The 25,833-nt window shown below is 34.7% G+C and overlaps 1 protein-coding gene across 12 annotated transcripts in view; it reads right to left on the minus strand.

Annotated features, from left to right (window-relative positions):
* The window catches only part of SLC4A10 (solute carrier family 4 member 10), a 260,771-nt gene that overhangs the window by 104,338 nt on the left and 130,600 nt on the right, over nt 1-25,833 (minus strand). For all 12 annotated transcript variants that reach the window (XM_033111856.1, XM_033111854.1, XM_033111848.1 and 9 more), the window contains exons 4-6: nt 20,800-20,938; nt 11,238-11,398; nt 679-867 (exon numbers count right to left, since the gene is read on the minus strand). In XM_033111856.1, the coding sequence (XP_032967747.1) occupies nt 679-867; nt 11,238-11,398; nt 20,800-20,938 (489 nt within the window). The remainder of the gene's footprint in view (nt 1-678; nt 868-11,237; nt 11,399-20,799; nt 20,939-25,833) is intronic.

The raw sequence follows: 25,833 nt of genomic DNA on the forward strand, positions 1-25,833 counted from the left end.
GGATGCAAGGAGGAACAAAATACACAGGGAGGGTAAAACAGTCTGAGGCACAAACCACAGGGAGTAAGTCATGATTGCTAGGAAACAATGATTAGTGTCATCAGTGTTGGAGTGTGAAGGTGGTTAGTGTAGTGGCTTTATGGATGTTGAAAATGCAGCACTGCGAATAGCAATGAGCCTGTGACTTAGAAATCAGGCTTAGGCAAGGCACTAGCTGTTCTTTTCCATTGTTACTGTCTCATGGAATTGTTGACTATGAGCAACATGAAACGACTGTCTTTTTCTGCCAACACTAAATGGTGATTGTATTCATTTTAAGTAAAAGGCCGTAATCAAAGCACTGCATTACATTCTCAAGCTATGGGACAAAGGGTAGGACCTTGCACGGGATGCAGTTGATGTTCCATTTATGTCTGTTGCATTTGAGTCTAGAACTTTTTATTAGATAAAAATTTCATTTGCATTCTTTCATAAGCCTTTTAGGAAACTTAAACTCTTGTTAAAATTTCTACAATTTGATGCTTGATAATAAGACTATATGAATAAAAAAACAATTTTACTACAACAATCTTAATTTCAATAGATCATTTTAAATAAAACATATTTTACAGGATCTAGAAACGCTTTGATATTCAGACACCTATAACAAACATAAGGGTACAATAAAGAAACATTTACCATTTTTATCCATGGAATTTGGTTCTGATTGCTTTTTGCCGATATCAGCAAAGGAACGGACAATGGGAATTCTATTGGTGAGTTTTTTCTGATTCTGATGGTGATGCTGCTTCATCAATGCCTCATGGACCCTGTGGCGTACATCCTCATTGAGCTGACCTGAGCTCACTTGTTGGTCAAGGACCATATCTGAAGAGGGAAGGCACGAGGAAGATTAGAACAGCTGAAGTGTGGTGTGCCGGCACAGTGAACCACTGAGCGCAAATCACCGTACTCTACGTAATATTATTCATCTTAGAATAGGAATGAATCCTTTACAAATCTCTAAGTATCGTCTTACAAACAGAAGTTTATCTTTGCAGCAGTGTTGTCCAAGAAAGACTTGAGAATTTTTTTATAACAAACCATTCAAATTTAAATATGTAATGATCTTATAGAGTATTATTTTCCAAATGGACATAGTTGTACTGAGGACCAGGTGCTTCATACTTATATTTTAATTTGGTTTTTCTCCCTTTTTTAGTAGAGAATAATTCCCAGGTTTCCTCTTTAAGTGAACAAAAGTCCATCTGTAAAAATCTGATGCAAGGAGGCGTAGGCAGCTACCTATTAACAGTTGGTTGCATTTGGAGAATAAAGAACTGTTTCACATTGATATAAAGTCAGTCTTCTCAAACATTCATTAAAAGTGTGTTTATATTGAAAAGGTTTACTATAACCGTAAGACAAAGAATAAAAGGTGAGATTTCAGAAGGCTATTAATTAAGCAGATTAATATTTACCATATGTAGTGTCAGAAATGCCTATACAATAAGTAAATGAATAAAGACATTTCAAGTTTCTTGGTAATACAAAGGTCACCTCAACAAACCAGTGTAATTAATCTACTTTTAGATTATCAAATATTAACTCTACTTGACTGTTTGAGACACTAACTCCTTCTGTGAAGCACGCAGATAACAATGCACTGCCTTCCATTGCCCCACTGAATATACTAAAGGTTTGAAAATTCACAGAATTCTCCCTCATAAACAGCATTTTCCTTCGATGTACAAGGGAAATGGACTATGGAATCAGACTTGGGTCACTGTATCACATTCTAGCTGTGTGGCCTTGTAAAGTTGGATAATCTGAGGGTCCTTAATTGTAAATTGGAGATAATATCTATCTCCTGGGTCATTACCAGGACTAAGGACATAAGGCACATTATACACTGATTGGAATAAGAAGACCCCGGCAAATATTTCCCAGTACAAGATTTCCTTTGCAACTTCCATTAGGTAGGTTATGGGTCCCTGGTTTGAATTTTGTGGTTGTAGTATGATTTTAATATATCCATCTGTATTTTATAATAGTATATCAAGTGGAGGTAAAGCTGGGTTTATCGATAACAGAAAACCCAAATAAAACCATCTAAAACAATGAATTACATTGGTTCACATAACAAAAAGATCAAAGCTGGGCTGGATTTAATTCCCTTTCTCTGTGATTCTTCAGCTTTCCTTTCCTCTAGGTGTGAGCTTCAATCTCAGGCTGATTTTCCTTATTGTCATAAGGTGGCTGCCAGAAACAACAAGGAAATATATATTTTTGTTCATATCTTTGCCTTTTTGTGACTTTCTCATAAAGGAAAAGTCATTTTTCCCTTGCCCAGGAAAACTTTTCCTACATCCAGTCACTGGCAAAGATGATGAGTGCCCCTACGATTGGCTTAGACTAATCAAGAACTGCCCTTCATTCAGGAGTCAGTTCTCTAAACCAGAGGTAGACGAATATTTTCTGTAATGGGCCAGGTAATAAATATTTTCAGCTTTGTAGGCTATACGATGCCTGTCACAATCATTCAACTCTGCCTTTTTTGTGTGTGTGTACAACATGTACACAAATAAGCCTGGTTGTCTTTCAATAAAACTTTCTTTTGGACACTGAAATTTGAATTTCACATCACAAAATATTAATCTTATTTTTATTATTTTTCAATCATGTAAAATGTAATGACCATTCTTAGCTCATAAGCCTGACAAAATCAGGCAGAGGGCTATATTTGCACATAAAGTATAATTTGCTAACCTTTAATCTATCAATTAGCTGTTTACAATGGAAAGAGGTAGAAGGCAAATTTCGGAGTCAGCTGTAATGTAATGTTCACTATAATCACTTCCAAAGTCCCTTCCAATTCTGAAAATATATGATAATATAGAATATTTGATCTATATCTAAGTTCTTTGGAGATCAGCAGTTATAACACTCATGGATTAATTTGAAATAAAGGAAATGATAAATTGTCAACATATGTGACTTTACACTGAAAACTTGCTAAGATAGAAAATTATATATAAAATATGCATTATATACTTCATGATGGGAGTTGCAAAGTAGGTTATTAAAACACTAAAGGGATACCATCGTAAGGCAGTTTATCTGTAAGCCATGAGCTGTATTCCCATTTCAATACTCTAATCAGAATCGAAATGAATCATACAATAAACCATGTTCATGGTTATAATTTTTAATTCCTACTAAAGCACAGTAGGAATTTCCAGGCTTGAGCACTACAAAAACCGCAAGTCACTAACTTCACAGCTTTTCAGAGATAATGTCTTTATTTGAAAGTTACATAAGAGAGAGCAAATAGGAAAAAAAAAAAACACTTCTCTGCGCATTAGTCACACAGAAATACACAGTAGAGGTATAACTGCATCAAATAATACCTTAATGAACTGGAAAAGTTAATCGTCTTGCATAAGAATATGTCATACAGAGGTGAGATTGAAGCAGCACAGGGAGTCTGATTCACTAATCACATTGTTCTCTTCACCACTATAATACACTCATATGTTAGCATTAACCCTGAAGAGTAGGAAAGGATAATGGACCATAATGGCTTTGGGCCCAGAGTCAAGTCCCACAATCTCAGCAGGCTATGATGCCTAAATAATACAGTCTAGCCTGCCAAAGCACAATGCCAGGATCTGGATGATAAGAGAAGCTAGAAGATAAAGGATAAATAGATCACAGTCTTCTCCCACTGATCTGGCTCTGGAGAAACTAGTAGCATTTGTACACAAAGGTCTGCAGAAAATGAAAAATTATTTTGCATCTTAATCAGTCAATTACTTTATTATGATTAATCCATCTTGATGACTGAATAAAAACCCTCTAAGATTATGGGATTTTACAGATTCTATGTAAATCTCGGATCGCTTTAAAGATTATCTTATAAAGTCTTTGTTTTAAAAACCCAATGTCTTAACTTTAGAAGGTGCTGTGAGGAGTCGAAAACAGGATGGCTCTAAATTCTACAGTTTGGTTGACAGCACTAACAGGAGTGTGTATACTGAAAGTGTAAACTACGATGAGAATACTTACTTCCCAGACCAAGAACTTTAATACTACAGGCATGTTAGAAAATATATAACTATTCCGATACTCCCAAAATTACAAATTATGTTCAGTGGAACAACCTATGGATTTTTACTTCAATGAAAAGATTTGAGACACTAAAAGTTATTTTACTGTTGAGAGCAATGATTGATAACTTGCCCATGGTACTAACTTTGGTTTAGTTTTAATTTCTTACTCTCATTGACAGAATTCATTTAAAGGATACACACTGCAGAAAGAATCATGGAATTATTCATCTTTATAGTGCTGAATTTCAACGAGATTAACATAGACCAAAAAACAGCCTATGATTTATATGAATATAATTAAGAAGCATTTTAATGTAATTAATCTCCATATCAGAATAAATCCTCGTAAGAAAACATATCTGGAGAATTTTGGATATGAAAAGGTTAAGTAATAATAGTTTGAAGGAAGAAGTTTAAATTTATTCTGAGTTCCCTGAAACATTGGGAAATAGACTTTTTTAAATTAACTTTATCCAAAAGAAAATCCTACTTTAATTATACCAGAAATGCTTGACAGACCTGCCAGATACAAATGGGATTTTTCTCCTGCTAAGTCTATAAAATCTCTTTAAAGAATTATCTAAGAGTCTATTAAAAACATATCAGAACATTGATATAAAAATCCTTCATCATTTTAAAACAATATCTGGGTCATATTTCTCTGCTAGAAAATATCTAGAAAACATTAATGCTGCAGAGCCTGTGCATGTGCAAAGTACTAGGATTTGGAGACTTTAAAGACAAACAATTATACCTAGCTTTTGGAAAATTGAAACTAGGGACTAATAAGTTAGTAACTGCCTATCATGTAGAAAAATATGATAAGTAAGAGATAAAGAAAAAAATTCCAGATCTTATTGTTAATCACTATGGTCACAAATTACCATGATATAAAAGAAAACAAAATTTATAATTATAGATTAATCAAAAAATTATTCCCATCTCCACAAGTGGCACCTGTGATGTATCACTTTCTGTTTATCAGTTTATAAAATGGGGGAAATAGCTCCTCCCTACCTCATAAAGTTGCTTTGATAATAAAGTACAATAAATGGATGTGAAAGTACACTACAAAGTTAGAAGTCTTACAAATGTAACATATTTATTTAAAACACACTTAGTAATACAGCTTGTCACAAAGGAAAAATAGCAGTAAGTAAACAATAAGAAAATAATTATGACTTATAGGAAAAATGTTTACATGAAACTTTATTGAGGGTAGAAATAAATATCTTTGGATTAAATGAATCAAATCAAAATTACTCAAAGAGAGGGAATCTCTTTTTATTAATAATTGAAAAGGAATTTAAGGTCATAGTGATCAACACAAGTATTTGTAATCATATTTTTCTATGTGGTGTTACCTCTAAACTATTCACATCTTATGAATGACATTTTGCAGACTGAAAATGGGACATTCAAGTTGAGCTATTTTGGAAACAGAAAGATACAGACTAATTAGAAGAGCAGAAAGGATACTAAAAAGTTATTTGGGATATTGAGACTTCATTTGTAAAGATAGACTTAGAAACTATAATTTGCTTTTAAAAGCTGGATTCAACACAGCTTACAACCTTCACATATTCTACAGAATTGAGTTTGGGGGATGGAGAGGGTTAGGGGAAAGAAGCATAAATTTAGACAATAAAACTGAGCTAAGGTGATAAACAACAGAGTTTTAGTCAAATTAATGGGACAAGATTTTTTGGCACAAATAAATTCTTCAAGAAAGAAGTGGAAATTATATGCTTTAGGAAATGTAAAGCCTGGTGAAACCATGAAGGGTATTTTCTGAGGCTAATTTTGCCAGCTTGAAGAATTTGACAGCTTTATTATATGTAGTCAGCCCAACATTCATTTGGATTAATCCACTTTCAAAGGTAATGCCATCACTGACATAAGTAGCAGAAAGAAACTCATTTGGAGCAAGGCTTTTAACCTTCAGAATTTCAGTTTCTTTATTTATGAAGGATACCAATAACAATATGGATACCAAGCCCCAAGTTTGTTTTGAGTACCAAAAAGATAGTGTAAAATTACCAAAAAGAGCTTCCTAAACTGCAAAGAGTTTACTAACTATTTCAAAATGCTGAGAAAAGCCCAGGCATTTGATTCCTAATTAAAACATTAAAATGTTTATTGGGGAATTTCACGGGAGGTGGGTCCAAGATGACAGGAAGACCCTGAACTCACCTCTTCCCATGGACACACCTAACATACACCTACATAGAACTATTCCTTCTAAAGAAGAACTGAGGGCCAATTAAATAGCTTCTGCACAACAAATGATAGAGGGGACCACACTGAGAAGAGTAACAACAGGAGCCGACCTGCAATAGGGAGAAATATCACAGAAGGGCCTGTAAAGACTCGCCTGCCCTGGGGCACAGCAAACAAACAGCAGTTAAAAGGGAACCTAGACAAAGTGAAGGAAACCCACTTATTAACCTTAGTGTCTGTCAAGTGGGCAAGGAACAGCTAGAAGTCTCTCTAGGATCAGGGGCACCAGAGAATGCCATTTTTGACATTCCCCCTCCACCTGATAGGGTGGGTGGGTATAGTCCAGATGCGTGAGCCAGCCTGCAAAGGCTGCCCAAGTGCACCCCAGGTGGGGAGCTGTCCTACACCAGCAGAAGCTGTCCTGCCAAGGCATCCCCAGTGCTACACACCCCAGAACACCCAAGGCTAATGCCTACTCCAGCTCCATCTGTCTTGCTAGGATGACCCCCGTGCAACATGCCCCAGACATCTCAACCCATGTGCACTCCAACTCCATCATCCTATGAAGGCAACCCCAGTGCAGTGTGCCCCAGGACCCATACAACCCATGCCTGATCCAGCCATCCTGCCACAGTGGGCCTGCTGTGGCACACCCCAGGACCCCCGGCCCCCACAATCCCTAGCTCCAGCTGTCCTGCCAAGGCGGACCTGGCATGACAGTCTTGGGACCCCGCAGCCTGTGGCCAAAGTGGCCTTGCATATGCAGTCTGCATGGAAGTCGTTCCTAAACAAGGCCACTCCTTCAGCACTGGAAGAGGTAGTTGTTTTGCCTCATGCACAGAAACACAGAAAGTCAAACAAAACGAGGAGAAAAAGGAATACATTCCAAATGAAGGAACAAGATGGAACACCCCTTCCCAAAAGAAATTGTAATGAAACCGAGGTAAGTAATTTACCTTATAAAGAGTTTAAAGTAAAGGTCATAAAAATGTTCATCAAACTCAGTAAAAGACTGGAGGAACACAGTGAGAACTTCATCAAAGAGTTAGAAAACATAAGGAAGAAGCAATCAAAGCTAAAAAATACAATGAATGAAATGGAAACTACACTAGAGGGAATCAATAGCAGACTACATGATGTAAAAGAAGTGATCAGCAGTCTGGGATACAGAAATGTAGAAATCACCCAATCAAAACAGCAAAGAGAAAAAAGAATTTTTAAATAAAGGTTAAATTAAGGGACCTCTGGGACAACATCAAGTGTACTAATATTCACACTGTAGGGGTCCCAAAAGGAGAAAAAGGAGACAAAAGAGCAGAAAACTTATTTGAAAAAATAATGCCTGAAATCTTCCCTAACCTCAGGAAGTAAATATATATCCAGATTCAGGTATCACAGAAAGTACCAAACAAGATGAATCCAAAGAGAACCCCACCAAGACATATTATAATTAAAATGGCTAAAGATAAAGATAAAGAGAGAATCTTCAAGGCAACAAGAGAAAAACAACTAGTCACATACAAGGGAAACTCCATAAGACAACGAGATGATTTTCCAGCAGAAACTTTGCAGGCCAGAAGGAAGTGGCAGGCTATATTTCAAATGCTGAAAGAAAAAACTTACAAACAAGAATACTCTACCTGGCAAGGTTATCATTCAGATTTGAAGGCAAGAAAAAGAGTTTCCCAGATAAGCAAAAGCTGAAGGCATTCAACACCACTAAACTAGCCTTAAAAGAAATGTTAAAGGGTCATCTTTAAGCTAAAAAGAAAAAAAACATAACTAGAAATAAGAAAACGTAGGGGAAAAAATCTCACTGGTAAAGGAAAATATATGATAGTGAAGTAAAGGCAGTGGATCAGCCACTCAAAAAGCCTGTATGAAGTTTAAAAGACAAAACCAGTAAAGTCAACTATAACTATAATACGTACTTATGGGATACACAAAATAAAAAGATGTAAAACATGATGTCAGAAACATAAAATAGGGGGAGTAAAATTGCAGAGCTTCTATAATATACATTGGGGAAAAACAGCCTCTTTAATATGTGGTGTTGGAAAAACTGGACAACTACATGCAAAAGAATGAAACTGGACCACTATCTTACACATACAAAAATATGTTACACATACAAAAATATATTCAAAATGGATTAAAGACTTCAATATGAGACCAGAAATCATAAAACTCCTAGAAGAAAACGTAGGTAATAAACTTTTTGACATCAGTCTTAACAATATTTTTTGACCCAGTCTCCTCAGGCAAGGGTGGCAAAAGCAAACATAAACAAGTTTGACTACTTCAAACTAAAAAAGCATTTGCACAGCAAAGGGAACCATCAAGAAGATGAAAAGGCAACATACAGAATGGGAGAAAATATTTGCAATCGTATATCTGATAATGGGTTAATATCCAAAATATATAAAGAACTTATATATCTTAATATAAAACAAACAAACAACCCAATTGAAAAATGGGCAGAGGACTTGAATAGACATTTTTCCAAAAAAGACATACAGAGGTTAACAGGCACATGAAAAGGTGTTCTGCATCATTGATCATAAAAACAACAATGAGGTTATTGCTTCATACCTGTCAGAATGGCTATTATCAAAAAGACAAAAAAATAACAAGTGTTGGCAAAGATGTATATAAAAGGGAATGCTCATACACAGTTAGTAAGAATATAAAATGGTGCAGCCACTGTGGAAAACAGTATGGAAGTTCCTCAGAAAAATTAAAAATAGAATTACCATATGATCCAGCAATTCCACTTCTGGGTATTTACCTGAAGAAATGAAAACACTATACAAAGAGGTAACTGCACCTTTATGCTCACTGCAGCATTATTTAAAATAGTCAAATATTGAAGCAACCTATTGTCTAGCAATAGATGAATGGATAAAGAAGATGTGGTATATAAATACAATGGAATATTAGCCACAAAAGTATGACATCTTGCTATTTCAACAAAATGGATGGACCTAGAGGGTATTATGCTAAGTGATATAAGTCAGGCAGAGAAACACAAATAACATGATTTCACTTACATGTGGGATCTAAAAAACAAAACAAATGAACAAACAAATCAAAACAGTAAAAGACTCACAGGAAAAAATTGGGGGTTACCAGAGAGAGGTCAGGGTTGGGGCAGGTGGAATAAACAAAGATTAAGAGGTACAAATTTCCAGTTATAAAATAAATGTCACAGGGATGTAATGTATAGCATAGGGCACATAGTTAATAATATTACAATAACTTTGTATGATAACAGATGGCAACTAGACACATCATTTTATAATGTATATAAATATCGAATCTATGGTGTACACCTGAAACTAATAGGATATTGCATGTCAATTATACATCAATAAAAAAAAGTTTATTGGTTATTAGCAAGATCCCATAATGTAAGGCTAAGAAATTGAGTTGGATGGCTACTATGTAAACATTCACAGAAAGTTTGCTAATTTCTAAGTTAACCATGTTCTTTAAGTCTTGATTTAGTGTGACCCGTTACTGGGTCTTATGTTCTTCTAAAAAGTATACTATATTTAATTTTATACAGTCTTTTATGTCTAGTTATGTATGTATTTTAAAGGATAACCTTTTTGTAGGTGTTGTATGAAACTTAGAGGAGGAAGGCTGATCTTTCCTGTTTGTTTTATTTTTTGTTTTTGATTAACATTGTAAGTCAAGATATCACTCCATAATTTTCTTTTCACACATATGCAATTTATGCATGCCTATCAGCACCAACAATCAAATAAATAATTTTTAAATTAATCGAACTGCCATTAAAATATGGGCAACATCCACTGCAAGTCTACTCTTTTTTAAACAGTGGTTGTAGCTTAACAGGAAGAACGTAGGGCTAAAGTTAGAGGAACTTACTTGAAATCTGGGCCACAAAAGTTTCAGAATTCCTATTTTCTCATTCAAAAATGGGGATAACAATTACCTCACAAGGTTATTCAGAAGATTAAATTAGACACATTATTTTTCTAACACAACATTCTTTTAATTATGTGATCAGAAACACACAGGTTTTTCTTTTCTTTTTCCCGCATCTCTACATTATAATTAAGACAGTGAACTCCCCCTTAAATCTTTCTACTTCACAAATAAATTCCACGTCCACATGGAACTACTTCTTTATTTTTCTCCAAACTAGGAATTTTTAAAAACTGCTTGAGTCTTTGATTTGGTTTTATTTTTAAAACCTCCATTAACCATTTCATTTATACTCTTTCAAAAATCATTTCTGTGTTTTTTGTATGATTCTGTTTTTACTAAAATGTTTGTTTGACAGATTAAAAGATACATGAGTTCTTTGCTTCCATTTCTAGAATAACAGTGAGATGCTACCTAAATGCCACTGCTTGTGTTCTATAGCCATAATAGGCTTCTAATACAAATCATTCATTCCAGGAGCCTGTCATAGTATTATATGACAAACGAATCTCAACGGCATCGCTCGGCATCCTCTGGGATTCAAGCGTTTTAATTCAGTTTAAAATAAATGATCATACCTTTCTGTTCATTTCTAAACTAACATTTTTTCCCTTTCACTGAATTTTTTTTTCATTTGGTTATTTCACGTATTTGAATACTGGAAAAATCAACCTCTAGCTTTATGGATTTTTTTCTTTCAACTTTTTAATGGTGAAAGTTTAATTAAATATGATACTAGGTTCTGGTTCTAGGCTTGCACTAGACCAGTTAGACCATATTTCTCTGAGATTCAACTTGTTTTATCGTAAATAAAAGGGTAGAAGAAAATTATTTTTAAGGTCTCATATGCTGATCATGAGAATTTATTTTCCAAAGGTTATGCGTGTATAAAATCATAAGGAAAAGGTAATAACAAAAATCAGCTGTAGCCATAAGAGTGAAATAGGCTAAGGGGGGAAGAAAAAGACATACCTGCAATTTCTTCTAAAGTATTGGCATGCATGTCCAGCAACACAGTTCCATTCAGAATACAACTTCTCAACTCGAATAAGCTGTGCAGTGAAAGAGTAGCCACATAAGGCTTGCTCCACCTCTCTCCTCCATCTTCCACATCTTCTTCAAACTTCAACCACCTATGCAAAGAAATATTATCAGCACATTGTATATTTTATTGTACATCTATGATCCTTTATCCAAATAATAAAAGGTAGACATAGAAAGATATTCACATTGCTTTTAGGTTTCATGGGTTTTGGAAGTACATGAAAGCTAGCCCAAGTCATTCAGTTTTCATTTTAATTCCATTTAACAAATATTCTTTTTGTCATTGAAAGATACATTGGAAAAAACTCATATATCATTTTTATTAGTTTGTCTAGCTCTGAAAAATATTTCAATATAAATGTTAATCCGTGGTCACAGTGAATCTGTAGGAGAACTACAAAAGAGAGAGTATGCTTCACGGCGAAAGAATGGTCATTGAAACAGATACAACAGAAAATAAAAGAATACTTATTTTTCTTTAGAGGGAGGTCTTAACACTGAATATTTGAGTCTCAATAGTTTTTCGATTTGATTAGGAAGGCTAGTATAACTTGGGGCCTGTTGTATAAGAAAAATATTTATTAGGTCTGTTTGGATAAAATCAAGTGATTGCAGGCACCTCTGAGGACTAAACTGAGAACTGAGCTGGGGCCCCATTGCCTGAGCCTTCCTCCCAGGGATGGAGAACGGGGAAGAACCTTGGTATCACGGTACCAAATGACACACCACTGCTTTCTCGGAGTGAAATGAAGAGCAATATCTGAGATTGTGTCCAAGTAAGATAAATGGAAGGAATAAAGAAACCAATGATTTCACTGCTCTGGCACAAACACTGTCTTATTCTTTTAGGGACTTGCCCTCTAATCCTAATAGATAACCAATTTAATTCCACCATTTTTAATAAATCCTAGCATAAATTGCCTTTCCTTCCCCACACCCCGCCATTTTCCTCATTCTTTCTCACCTTAGTCATTTTTGCCCTAACTTCCTCTCTCCATGCAAGATCACTCAAATTCTCTATATGATATTATATTACTGTTTTATGTAATCAAACATTCCAACTCCAACAGAGAACAAATATATTGCAGTAACTAGTTAGGGAAACAGTGGATCAGCCAAAAATAACTAACCAAAAGGGCTAGTCAGAATGATTGACGTGCAGAGTTTCAAGAAAGATAAAGAAAGTTATGGATTTGTCCTCAGTGTTCAGGGAGCAAAACGTTTTCGGGAAGTGAAAAGAAAACCAATAGGGAAGAATAGCTGTGCCTGCTGAAAGTTTACAGATACGAAAGACTAACTCTGTCTATCATAAATGTATAAAACACCTGAAGGTCAAAAAAACTTACATTTAAGCCCCAAATCACTGACAGTATCTCTTTGGTGTTGCCAATTTTATAGCATATTTTGGTCTACACAGTTGGAAACTTTTCATATTAGTGATTTTTAATGTTTTTCAATTCTTAACAGGGCCATAATACCTCATAAATCATGTGATAGTCATAGTACTGTTTATCAACTATAATTACTTCTCTCTCTTTTCCTAGTAAAGAAGAGGATGTCACTACTTTAGTTCCCTTCTAACTGGGCAAGGTCATGTGACTGTTGACTAGCTCTGGACGATAAATTGTGAGCAGGAATTATGTGTGTCACTTCCAGACTGTAGTATTTAATGGCCAGAATAAGACACTCTGGAGCTGTCTTTTTCCCTGATGTGGCCACCAGAAGAGCTCAAGATGAAGGCCGCTCTACCAGCTGAGACCTCTCAGTAACTACAATGAACAGACATGCACAGCCGCCACTGATCCAGGATGGACATGTATCATAGGCCATAAAGAGCCATGTGATTTTAAGCCATTCAGACTGCAGGATATTTTCCTCTAACATAATTCAGCTTGTCCCAACTGATACAGATCACCAGTTTAGCTATTCATACCAGCATCAAAATTTGAAATTAAAATGAATGATGAGAGTAAGTATGATTTTAATACATATTTAAAAATTAGTATTTCTTGCCAGGTATAAACATTAAGGCCACAGTCCCATTATGAATGTCAATCTCTCAAAGGATGCACCTCTTGGCAGATCTGAGATGGGAAAGTGTCTTGGACTAGTTGGGAATAAAAAGAAGTCTAGGTTTTGTCCCTACTCTATAGCTAAATTGCCATGTGACCAAAGGAAAGAAAATCTTTTAATTTCTCTGGACCACATTTTTCTCATCTGTAAAATGATGAGACAAACTCAATACATGAAAAACTTGTCCAAGACCACCTAGCCAGTGACCTTGTCAAACCAGAGTCAATTCCAAGTCATTGTTATTTTTTTCCAGAGTCTGTGCCCATTTTCCATCACAATACAATTACTTTGGTTGAATTTATGGACTTTTTCAGCTCAAATAGTTTTTGTTAATGTCTGGAAACAACTGATTTAATATTTGATTTTCATCCTTGTCTAGACCAAATCTCAAGTTGAAAAATGTTCTCTGTTCTCTTCCTCTTTTCACTTTATCCAGATATGGCACCAAGAAAATAAATACAACTTTTATTAAAGCTTTTATCAACTTGTATACTGTTCATATATGATGTGGTTTTCAGGCAAAAAGAACAAAAGAAGGGAGTCTATACAACAGCACTTATGCTGGTGTTATTTTGACTGAAGAAACTTGTTAGATTTGAAATCTAGTTTCCAGTCTGTTGGGTGGTAAAGAAGACTTAGGGTTTTGAGAGGGTTTGATTGTGTTTAAGGGACTACAGATTTCTCTCAATTGGAAAATATCCTCAATTAATATTTGTACAGCTGTAGTATTTTCTGTCATCCCTATATATAAAATTGCTTCTCAGATGTTGTATTTAAAATTTTTACTCAAGTAAGAAGTCCTGAAAAGTGTTTATACATTACTAAAAAAATTACGTTCTTAATTATGTGTAAATCTATAAACTGGCCCACACAAAAATATTGGTTGTAAGTTGTCATAACACTAATAATAAATTCATTTTTAAAATACTCATGGGCTTCTGGTTCTACATAAAATGATCAAACCCTTTTTTATAAGAGAAATTATAGTTAAATTTTATACTTCAAGGTAACAGTGAAGATTATTAAATAACAAAGCGTCTATATCATTTTATCCTAGCTCTTTTGAAAGTTAAACTTTAAATTTTAAAAAACCTGAAAAAATGCATGTGGTATGGTGTGGTGTGTGTGCGTGCTTGTGTGCGTGTGTGTGTGCAGTTCTATGCATTTTTATCCCACGCATAGATTCAGTAACCACCACTACAATCAAGATACAAAACTGTCCATCATCACAAAGGGACTCCTTATGCTACACCTTTATGTTCTCAGTCCTCACCCTGTTTCTGTCCCATCTACCACTGATCTGCTCTTCATCACTGTATTTTTGTCAGTTTGAGAATGTAATATAAATGGAATCATATAGTTTACAATTTTTTGAGATTGACATTTTTCACTAAGCATAATGCCCTTGGGATCCATCCAAGTTGCTGTATATATTAACTGTTTGTTACTTTTTGTTGCTAAGCAGTATTCCATTGTATGGATATACCAAACTTTGTTTATCCATTCATCCAATTGACATGTTTTGGATTATTTATAGTTGCTGCTATTACAAATAAAGATGCTATACACATTCATGTTTTTGTGTGAACACAAGTTTTCATTTCTCTGGGACAAATGCCCAAGACTGTGATTGCTGGATCATATAGGAAATGCATGTTTAGTGTTATAAGAAACTATGTTCTAAAGTAGCTATACCATTTTCCATTCATCCCAGTAATGTATGATAGACCCAGTGTCTTCAAATCCTCAGCAACATTTGCTTCATGAGTATTTTTTAAATTTTAGCTATTCTATTAGGTATACAGTAATATTTCATAGTGGCTTATTTTGCATTTCCCTAATAACTAATGATGTCGAACATCTTTTTATGCAGTTATTTTCTTCATGTATCTCTCCTCTTTGGTGAAATGTCTATTTGTATTTTGCCCATTTTTCTAATTGATTGGTATATTTTCATACTGTTTGTTGAATTTTGAGAGTTCTTTATATGTTCTAGATATAACATTTTTGTCAAATATACGTTGTAAATATGTTTTCCCTGTCTGTAGCTTGTCTTTTCATCCTCTTACCAGGAGCTCTCATAGCACAAAGTTTTTAATTCGAGTGAAGTCCAATTTATGAATATTTTCTTTGATGGACTGTGCTTTTGGTATCATGTCTACCCCCAGATCCTGAAGATTTTCTCCTATGTTTTCTCTAAAATGTTCATAGCTTTTGTTTTATATTTAGATTTATTATTTATTTTCAATTAATCTTTATACATACTGTGAGGTTTAGATTGTGATTATATTTTTTTTACCTATAGATGTCTAATTGATCCAGAACAATTTTTGAAAAAGCAATGCTTCTTCCATTAATAGCTTTTGTCCTTTGTCAAAATTCAGTTAGCTTATTTGTGTTGGTCTTTCTCAGTTCCCTATTCTATTCCATTGATGTATGTGTCTATCTGAAAAGACAGTTTAAAAACAAATCCAAAAGATATATTCCTTCCTTTAGAATAATTTCCTTCAAATTAGGGGCTTGGTCTTTTAGAAAAGAAGAATGACGTTTCTGGGATTTCCAACCAGTTTGGTAGTTAAGATGACCAAATATAAGTTATATGCACAGATGGTTTGATATAGCCACAGGTTTTAGGAGCATTACAGGAGGAAGCAGAAGATACTTTTCATAAAAAGGAACCCACAAGTTACAAATATCAGGTTACTAAACATTTCAAGATTTAGTACTTCATGCCAGCTTAAGAATTATGGCAAAGGGTTTTAGATATTTAAATGAATATTATAAAAAAATACATTAAAAATTATGTATACACAAATACATAAGTATATCTCTCTTTTCTGTTTTTTTCTTTCCATTTCATACTTCCGAGATAGAAATTAATAGGTCTGGGAACACATCAAATCCTGTTTCAAGATTTGTAGTCACTGAATATACTGTCAGTTGCAAAATGCCTGATTGCAGTTAATGACCTAAAGTGCTGCAATTTATTCCAGTTTTCAAATAAACTCAGCTGACATTTGTTTGAATAGCAAATCAAAGCAAACAAGAGTCTCACAGGCATGAATAAGAAGCAATGGACAATGCAAAAAATCAAAATTATAGGCCAACTGCATGACATTTTCAATGAGAGAGAGGTGGATTTAAACTCTGAGATTATTTTCATTTCTTTCAGTATGTCTGGATCTGTTTTCATCCATGATTAACACACTGGAATCTCTTTGTACTAAACACCAACCTAATATAGGTGTTTCATGAATTCTTTGAGGATTAACTTGATAATAATCTCCTCTACAACACTCATATTGAAAAATCTACAAAATAGAATTCTTTTGCACATTAGAAATAGATGTTTTCCATAGAAATTAACTCTGTTTATTCTATTCCCATTAATTCAGTAGACCTTTCCTAAGATTTTTTATTATCTAATTCTACTCATACAGGAAGTTAAGGAGTTACTACAGCATCCAAAATTATAGCCTTGGGGGGAAGTCACGGATTCTCAGGAGAAAGCATCCTCTTTTGGGTAGAGTTGGGGACATGGAGGGACATGGTTAGGGTGAGGGCTAGAGAACAACACATGTAATCATAAAGTGCTTTTTTAAGGGGAAAACGGAAATGAAATATACCCAAACCTAAAGTTTATTGACATTAGCTGTTCTTAATCCATATTAACTTCACACATCACATTGCACTGAAAAATTTTGATGACTTGAACCTTTACTAATTTTTGAATATTGAATGCCTTCACAGCATCAGTAAAATCATTTTGAGGTGATAATCCTTTCTGCACTACCATGTATGTATCAGAAGCCTAACTGCTACCCCCTGCTTTGCCTCTTCTGAGCTTAGTTGTGGGAAGCATTTTTAAAGGGCAACCACAGTGAGTCAAGCATGTTGTCTCCACAATTGCACAGCTGTGGCATCTTTGCTCAGTTTTCTATTAATAACATTGTATGTTATTTATAAGCAGGACATTCTAATTGTGTTGATTTCATTAGGCCTTGTCATATGGCTCCTTTTAGGGTTTTTAAAAGTGAACAGCTGGTTTTCACAAACATTTATTAAATAATTATGATTCAAAAATGTAGCTTCAAAATCTAAAACTTTGCTCAAGTTTACTTGGCAACAACAGTGGGCATGAATTATTCAATATGTGATATATATTGACAGGTGCAATGTGCTGATAATATAACCTTTTTATTTCTAATATTAGGGTAGAAAATTATTAATCCCCCCTGGAATACTAATCAAAAGAGTGAAGTGCTTCAAATGGTTCTGATAATGATTTATTAGAATTATACTGCATTTGAAAAATCAGATGGAATCACGAATTAACTAAAATTAGCCTTTTTAAATGAACTAGGGCCACCAGAACAAAATTACTTCTGCTACTTTAAAACATTTCTAAGTCCTCAATAAATACATTCTGTTCTTCACTGATGTATTGTATCTCAGCCAAAATTCATCTACCCTCCTCTTCAATGTCTGTTTCTATGTGATTGCTCATCATATGTCTTCCTGAACCTCAAACAGCTACACCATGCAGAAGCATGGCTAAGAACACAGGTCCTATCTAATAATAGTCACGAATACCAATACTTAACTGGATCATCTATTTTATTCTTTATAAATAAATAGCAATACATTTTGATAGTCTGAGTTAAACATGTTGTTCAAGTCAACCCATTACAACATGATAAAAGTTTACCTGCTCAACTGACAGAGTGAAGGACTAGATGCTAGTGTGGCCCTGTCACCTCCTTGCTTTATGAGATTGGGCAAGTTACACGGAAGTTACTGGTTGAAAGGAACAGATAACTGTTTGATCTAGAAGGTGAAAAATCACCAACCATTTTAAGAATGAGGGAGTTACTCATGCCCAAACACATGATCCAAACTTACTTCTCAGCTCTACTATGTAGGATGAGAGTAAAGAAATATAAAAGAAATGTTTCCAAAAAGTGTCTCACCAATAGATTAAAGAGACTCTAAGTAGCGAGAGTTGTCTAATAATCATAACCACCAGATCTCCTTCCTTCAAGTCATCCAGGAACACCTGTTTTCTTATAACCAGATAAAGACTGAGACTCCTAGCCTTAAACAGGGAGATTTGCATTCTAAATTTCTTATCAACAAGTTGTATCAAAGGTTATGTCACTAATTTGTACTGAAGATTACCATATATTGTTTTTGGTCATAAAATAAAGAAAACTTTGGAGTTTTTTAAATACATAATAGGGCTGGCCGGGTGGCTCGGGTGGTTGGAGCACTGTGCTCCTAACTCCGAGGTCAGCGGTTCAATTCCAACATGGACCAGTGAGCTGCGCTCTCTACAGCTAAGATTGTGAACAACAGCTCTCTATGGAGCTGGGCTGCTGTGTGCGGCCATGAGTGGCCGACAGCTGGGAAGAGCTGCCGTGAGCTGCTGACTGCCTCAGCCGGGGGGAGCGCAAGGCTCATAATACCAGCATGGGCCAGGGAGCTGTGTCCTACACAACTAGACTGAGAAACAACGGCTTGAACGGGGGTGGGGGGGGCAGAAGAAAGGGGGATAAAAAAATACATAATATATGTATTATGTATAATACACATATTAGGTATTTTAAAAACTCCAAAGTACATAGTTTTTGATGTACTTAAAAGAAAAATATAACGTAGAAGGTTCTTAATCTTAAAATTTATCAGGTGATATAAAAACTATTTCAAATTTAATTAATACCATAATAGAAATCATCATAAGAAAATTGATTTAAATTATGTAGATTTTTTAATTAAAAAAGGTAATTCACACAAAATAACATACCACTTACTTAAGGTATTAAAAAAAGGTGAATACAGAAATTAATGAATGACTTTATATAAAACAGGTAAAGAAAATAAGCAGTAAGTTCGCAGGAATAAAATAAAAACATATGAAAAGATGTTCAATCTCATTAATAATTAAAGAAATGGAAATTAAAACTATGAGATTTATTTTTCATCTATAAAATTAGAAAAAAATGTAAAGTTTGATGATTTAGTGTGGCAAAGGTTTTAGAAAACTAACCACTTTCATACAATGTTAATGGAAATGTAAATTACCAAAACATTTTATGAAGGCAATTTTTCAATATCTTCTAAAGTTAAAAAAAAAGTCAGTTCTCTTTGACATATAAGTTCCACTGTTAGAAATCTGCCCTATATCAATACCTAAAACATGCCAAACGTGTAAAAGATCACTGCAGCAATGATTACAGCAAAAACTAAAAATAAAATGTAAAACAACCTAAAGCCCTATCAACTGGGTAAATAAATAAATGAAAGTTCATCCATATAACTAAATGTAATGGAGTCATTCAAAAGATGTCATTCTATATCTGTAATTTGGAAAATGGTCCATATATTTCATTAAGTGATACTGAGGAGTAATTCTGATTCCATCTCCTTCACCCTTGTGGTTTAAATCCTTGCTACTCGAAATGTGGTCCTCAAACCAAAAACACTGGTGTGAGATATCACCTGGAAGGTTGTTAGAACCTGACACTCTAGGCCAGAGGCCTGTTGAATCTACATTTCAGCAAGATTCTACATGATTTGTATTTGTGTTAAAAGTTGGGAAGTAGAGGGTAGGTGACAGTTGTCAGTGTCACTGGCCACAGCTCTTGTGCACACCTGTATCACGGCATTCATCATAGACCATTTACAGCTTCATTCACTTGTCTAAATGAGACTGTGAGATTGTTAAAGGCAGATTCTAAGATTTTTGTTGTTGTTAATGTTCTCTAGCCACTGTACCTGGCACATAATAGATACTTCATAAATACTTATTGCATAAATGAGCAAATGAATAAGAATAAATAAGAAGTAAAAGCAAAACTGTGTTTATTACCTTTTCACAGCAATTCACCAACTGCATGGCAATAAGAAATATTAATCACAAATGACAGAAAAAAATTTTTTAAGTTATTTGGGAAAACCACTATATATAAATGTATACATATCCTAGAAACACATTACAAAATATTTTTATCCTCACCAAATACCTAAAGCCTCTTACAATGCTTGCCCTTTCTTTTAAAAAGCCCCACACTCAAATTATCACATAATATCACTAGGTTGGACACAAGCCAGCAATTGAAAAGATAGAAATAAATTGCTTTTAGATTTCTATTGTTTTCCTGATGACACACAAATTATGCTACTGTTTGTCTCTAACACTGCAGCTGCTGCTGGTTCTGCATCACTATTTACTATAATTACTGCCTTCAGATTTCATTCTGACCCATATCCCATTATAGGCTGTGCCCAGGCCACAGGAGCAAATTTCAGAAATCAGCAGCCTTCATGGATGTTTGAAAAATCGTGGACTTAGAAATCTGTGTTTCTAATAGCACGGAAATTCTTTAGTATACATTCACCTTTCCACAAAAATCCTCACCTGGCTGTCTCTCGCCACTCAGCATCCTCCCCTTCCCGCCAGCAAATCTCATCCAGCTCTGTGAAGAGGTCATGAGGAATGTGCTCCTCGTCGTCATCCTCAGTGCCAAGAATAAACTGCACCCGCTGGGACGGGGTGTCTAAGGAGAATCAGAGACATGAACGTGCATTACCGTGACTTCCAGCTTAAAATGTCACCGCCTACATCACCACGCCAAACTCACACGTCCCCTGCCCCCACCGCAACACTCATCTAAAGTAAACTTGGGACATTAAAACTTAAGTTTAGCTTTACATGAAGTCTAGCATAATTTGGGAGCACAAATACGTCAAAGGTAAACATATAATGTATAGAGAGTATTAAAAATATAATCAAGTGTGATAATTATTTTGGATTATTTGTAACACTCATGGAAATTACTTCTACTTATCACACACACACTCACATCTCTCAACATATATGCTATATTTTATGGTAATAGAGCAGATCATGACAAAATTTACTTACACTAAAACTATGCTGAATATAATTCACCAAAGAACTCCCTTGTGATGCTTCTTTATAGTCACACCCACACACACCCCCACTAACTCCTGGCAATCACTACTGGTCTTCACTGCTTATAGTTTTGCCTTTTCTAGAATGTCACATAAATAGAAAACTAACTTTTTGAGTCTGTCGTTATTCACTTAACATAACACCTTTGAGATTTTGAGGTTTATCTGGGTCATTGAGTGTATCAGCAATTCATTGTTTTTATTGCTGAGTAATAGTCCACTGTAGAAATGTACCACAGTTTGTTTATCCATCCATCTGTTAAAGGATATTTAGGTTGTGTCCAGTTTGGGGCACTTTTGTATACAATTGCTGTAAGTATTCTTGCACAGGTTTTTCTGTTGAACATAAGTTTTTATTTCTCTAGGAGTAGGATTGCTAGGTTAAATGGTTAGTAGAACTTTATAAGACACTGCCTACCTGCTTTCCACAGCGTCTGTACTCTTCTGCCTTCCCAGCAGCAATGCATGAGAGCTGCAGTTGCTCCCCATGCTCACCAGCACCTGGTATTATCAACTGTTCCTTCGCCATTCTATGTAGTGATAGCTCGCTATGGTGTTAATTTATATTTCTCTGATGGCTACTGTTGACAATATTTCATGTGTTTACTTGTCATCCATTTGTCTTCTTGGATGAAGTGTCTGCTGAAATATTTTGCCCATTTTTAACTGCGTTGGTTGTTTCTTTACTCTTGAGTTTTGAGAGTTCTTTATATATTCTGGATACAAAACGTCTTTGTCGAACATGTGGTTTACACATATTTTCTTTCCTCCCTGTCTGTAGCTGGTCTTCACATTTTTTAACAGTGTCTTTTATGGAGCAGAAGTTTTAAATGTTGATGATTCCAATTTATCATTTTATGAATTATATACTGCCCCTCGCTACAAACACATTTATCCCATCATTCTTGCACTTTCTGAAGCAGTTCTAGAAGTCCTCTTTCATGAGTGTCAGCTCCCTTATTCACCAGATCAGGCACCATGTGACTTCTGGCTCTTCCCCAACTCAAAATGACCATGAAAGGAAAATGTTTAGATTTGATTCAGGACATCAAGGTAACCACAACAGCGCAACTAAAGACACTCACAAAAGAAGACTTCCAGAACTGCTTCAGAAAGTGGCAAGAACGAAGGGATAAGTGTGTTTGAAGCAATGAGGACTATTTTGAGGGGGATTGATGGCAATGTGTCTTTTACTGTGATAAATTTTTTTTTAATTTAAACATTCACCATATTTTTTGATCACATCTCATATTTGTATCTTCCTAATTTGTCTCTTCAAAAGACTATACTTTTCTGAATACAGAGCTTCTACTTTCCTAGTTAAATTTATTCCTAGGTACTTTGTTTATGCAGTTGGTGAGGATATGGAGCAATAGCAACTTTCATACATTGCTGGAGGTAATGCAAAATGATACAACCACTTTTGGAAGACAGTTTAGTGGTTTCTTATAAAACTAAACATACTTTTACCATATGATCCAGCAATCACACTCCTTGGTATTTACCCAAAGGAGTTGAAAACTTATGTCCACACAATAACCTGAACACAGATGTTCATAGCAGCTTTGTTCATAATTAGCCAATCTTGGAAGCAACAGAGATGTTCTTCAGTAAATGAATGGATAAATAAACTGTGGTACATTCAGACAATGAAATATGGTTCAGCATTAGAAGGAAATGAATCAAGCCATAAAAATACATGAAGAAACCAAAAATACATATTACAAAGTAAAAGAAGCCAATCTTAAAAAGCTACATACTGTGTTATTCCAACTATATAACATTCTGGAAAAGGCAAAACTATGGAGTAAAAAAATCAGTATTTGGGTGGGGAGGGGGATAAATAGGCTGAACACAAAGGATTTCCAGGGCATTAATAACGTACTTTGTATGATATTATAATTATGGATATATGTAATTACACATTTGTACAAACCCGTAGAATTAAAACACCAAGAGCGAGCCCTAAGGTAAACTATGGGCTTTGGGGTGATTATGATGTTTCCATATAGGCTCATTCTTGGTAAGAAATGCACCACTCTGGTGAGTGACGTTGGTAATGGGGGAGGCTCTGTATGTGTGGGGACAGAGGGTACATGGGAAATCTCTGTATCTTTCTCTCAATTTTGTTATAAACCTATAACTGCTCTAAAAATTAAAGTCTTAAAAAAAATCGAGCATCTCAGTTTTTGAATGTTAATTGTTCTCACCAATATGCAGCACTATATCTTATACATGATTGCATATATTTAAGAAATTATAAGAAAGAGGAAAAAGAAACTACATTTATACAGCATATTTGCCTCAGGCATTAGTAAGGTATTTCTTTGTTAGAATGTTAATAACATGAGATTTAGTTTTATTACCAAATATTTTAAGAAGCTTGTCAAACTAAATTTTACAGCAAAATGAACAAGAATTGAGTCAATAGCCAAGTCTTGTGCTTCACTACCTCTTCAATGCCAATTTCCTGAATGAAACATAAATGTTTATTTTGAAATGAGACTGATGAATTCCTATAAATATCAGATGTACTTAAGAAAATCAACAGTGCTACATAGACATTTCTGATTTCGTTTATCTGAAATAAGAACCTTATGCTATCTTTTTTCTAAAATTATACTATCTGGGAGATAGTTATCCAACATCTACTAAAGCTGATTGTTTGATCAGAGTCAAATGAAATACTTCTACTCAGTCTGTTACTTTTGTGGCTCGTTGTTCTGGACAAAAAAATAAATAAATAAATCAGTATTTTTGAGTAGCCACACAAAAAAAAGAACATAATAAACTGCAATTTTAGAGTTATACTAAAAAATCAATTAAATCTTTCCTTTGGACCTATCCAGTGTGAGCAGACAGACATTTTGTGTTACATGACAACCTATTCTAACCACTTGCTTGCTTGTCAACAACCACATCCAAGAGCAGCCCTGCTTCAACATGGGTATTATGTTCCTCACATGTGTGTTTTGTTTTTGTGTTTTTTAGATTTAAAACTTATTTTACTTTTTACTATTAGTTTCAGGTGTACAAAACAACATAATGATTAGACACTTACACACCTCACAAAGTGATAACCCCAACAAGTCTACTATCCCTCTGATGCTGTACATAGCTATTGGAATACCACTGACTATATTCTCTGTACTATACTGTACGTTCCATAACTATATGTTTTTTAAAGTATAGTTGACATTCAATATTATTTTATATTAGTTTCAGGTGTACAGGGTAGTGATTAGGCATTTATATAATTTATGAAGTGGTTCCTCCCCCATAAGTCTAGTATCCATCTGACATTATATATAGTTTTTACAATATATTTCCCATATTGTATTTCACATCCCTGTGACTATTTTGTAACTACCAATTTGTACTTTTTAATCCCTTCACCTTTCTCACCCATCCCCCAACCCCCCTCCCATCTAGCAATCATCAGTTTGTTCTCTGTATCTATGAGTCTATTTCTGTTTTGTATGCTCATTTATTCTGTTCTTTAGATTCCACATATAAGTGAGATCATATGGTATTTGTCTTTCTCGGTCTGACTTATTTCACTTAGCATAATATCCTCTAGGTTCATCCATATTGTTGTAAATGGTAAGGTGTCATTCCTTTTTTAGAGTAATACTCCATCATGTATATGTACCACATCTTCTTTATCCAATCATCTATTACTGGACATTTCATTGTCTCCATATTTTAGCTATTGTGAATTGTGTTGCAATAAAATAGAGGTACATATATCTTTTCAAATTAGTGTTTTAGATTTCTTTGGATAAATACCCAAGAGTGGAATTGCTGGGTCATAAGTTACTTCTATTTTTAATTTTTTGAGGAATCTCCATACTGCTTTCCACAGTGGCTGCACCAATTTGCAATCCCACCAACAGTGCATGAGAGTTCTCTTTTCTCCACAACCTTCCCAACACTTGCTGTTTGTTGATTTATTGATGATGACCCTTCTGACAGATGTGAGGTGATATCTCATTATGGCTTTTATTTGCATTTCTCTGATGATTAGTGACGTTGAGCATCTTTTCATGTCTATTGGCCATCTGTATGTTCTCTTTGGAGAAATGTCTGTTCAGGTCCTCTGCCCATTTTTTAATTGAATTGTTTGGATTTTTTGGTGTTGAGTTGTATGAGTTTTTAATAAATTTTGGATATTAACCCTTTATCAGATGTATCATTGGCAAACATCTTCTCCCATTCAGTAGGATGTCTTTTTGTTTTGTTGATTGTTTCCTTGGCTGGTCAATAACTTTTCAGTTTGATGTAATCCAATTTGGTTATTTTTTTCTTTTGTTTCCCTTGCCTGAGGAGAGATATACCAGAAATATAATTGAAGGTAATATCTGAAAGTTTACTTCCTATATTTTCTTCTAGGAGTTTTATCATTTTGGGTCTCACATTCAAGTATTTAAACCATTTTCAGTTTATTCCTATATATGACATAAGCATGTGGTCCATT

The sequence above is a fragment of the Rhinolophus ferrumequinum genome, chromosome 8 (assembly GCF_004115265.2).
Source record: "Rhinolophus ferrumequinum isolate MPI-CBG mRhiFer1 chromosome 8, mRhiFer1_v1.p, whole genome shotgun sequence".
In the NCBI taxonomy this organism is placed as follows: Eukaryota; Metazoa; Chordata; class Mammalia; order Chiroptera; family Rhinolophidae; genus Rhinolophus; species Rhinolophus ferrumequinum.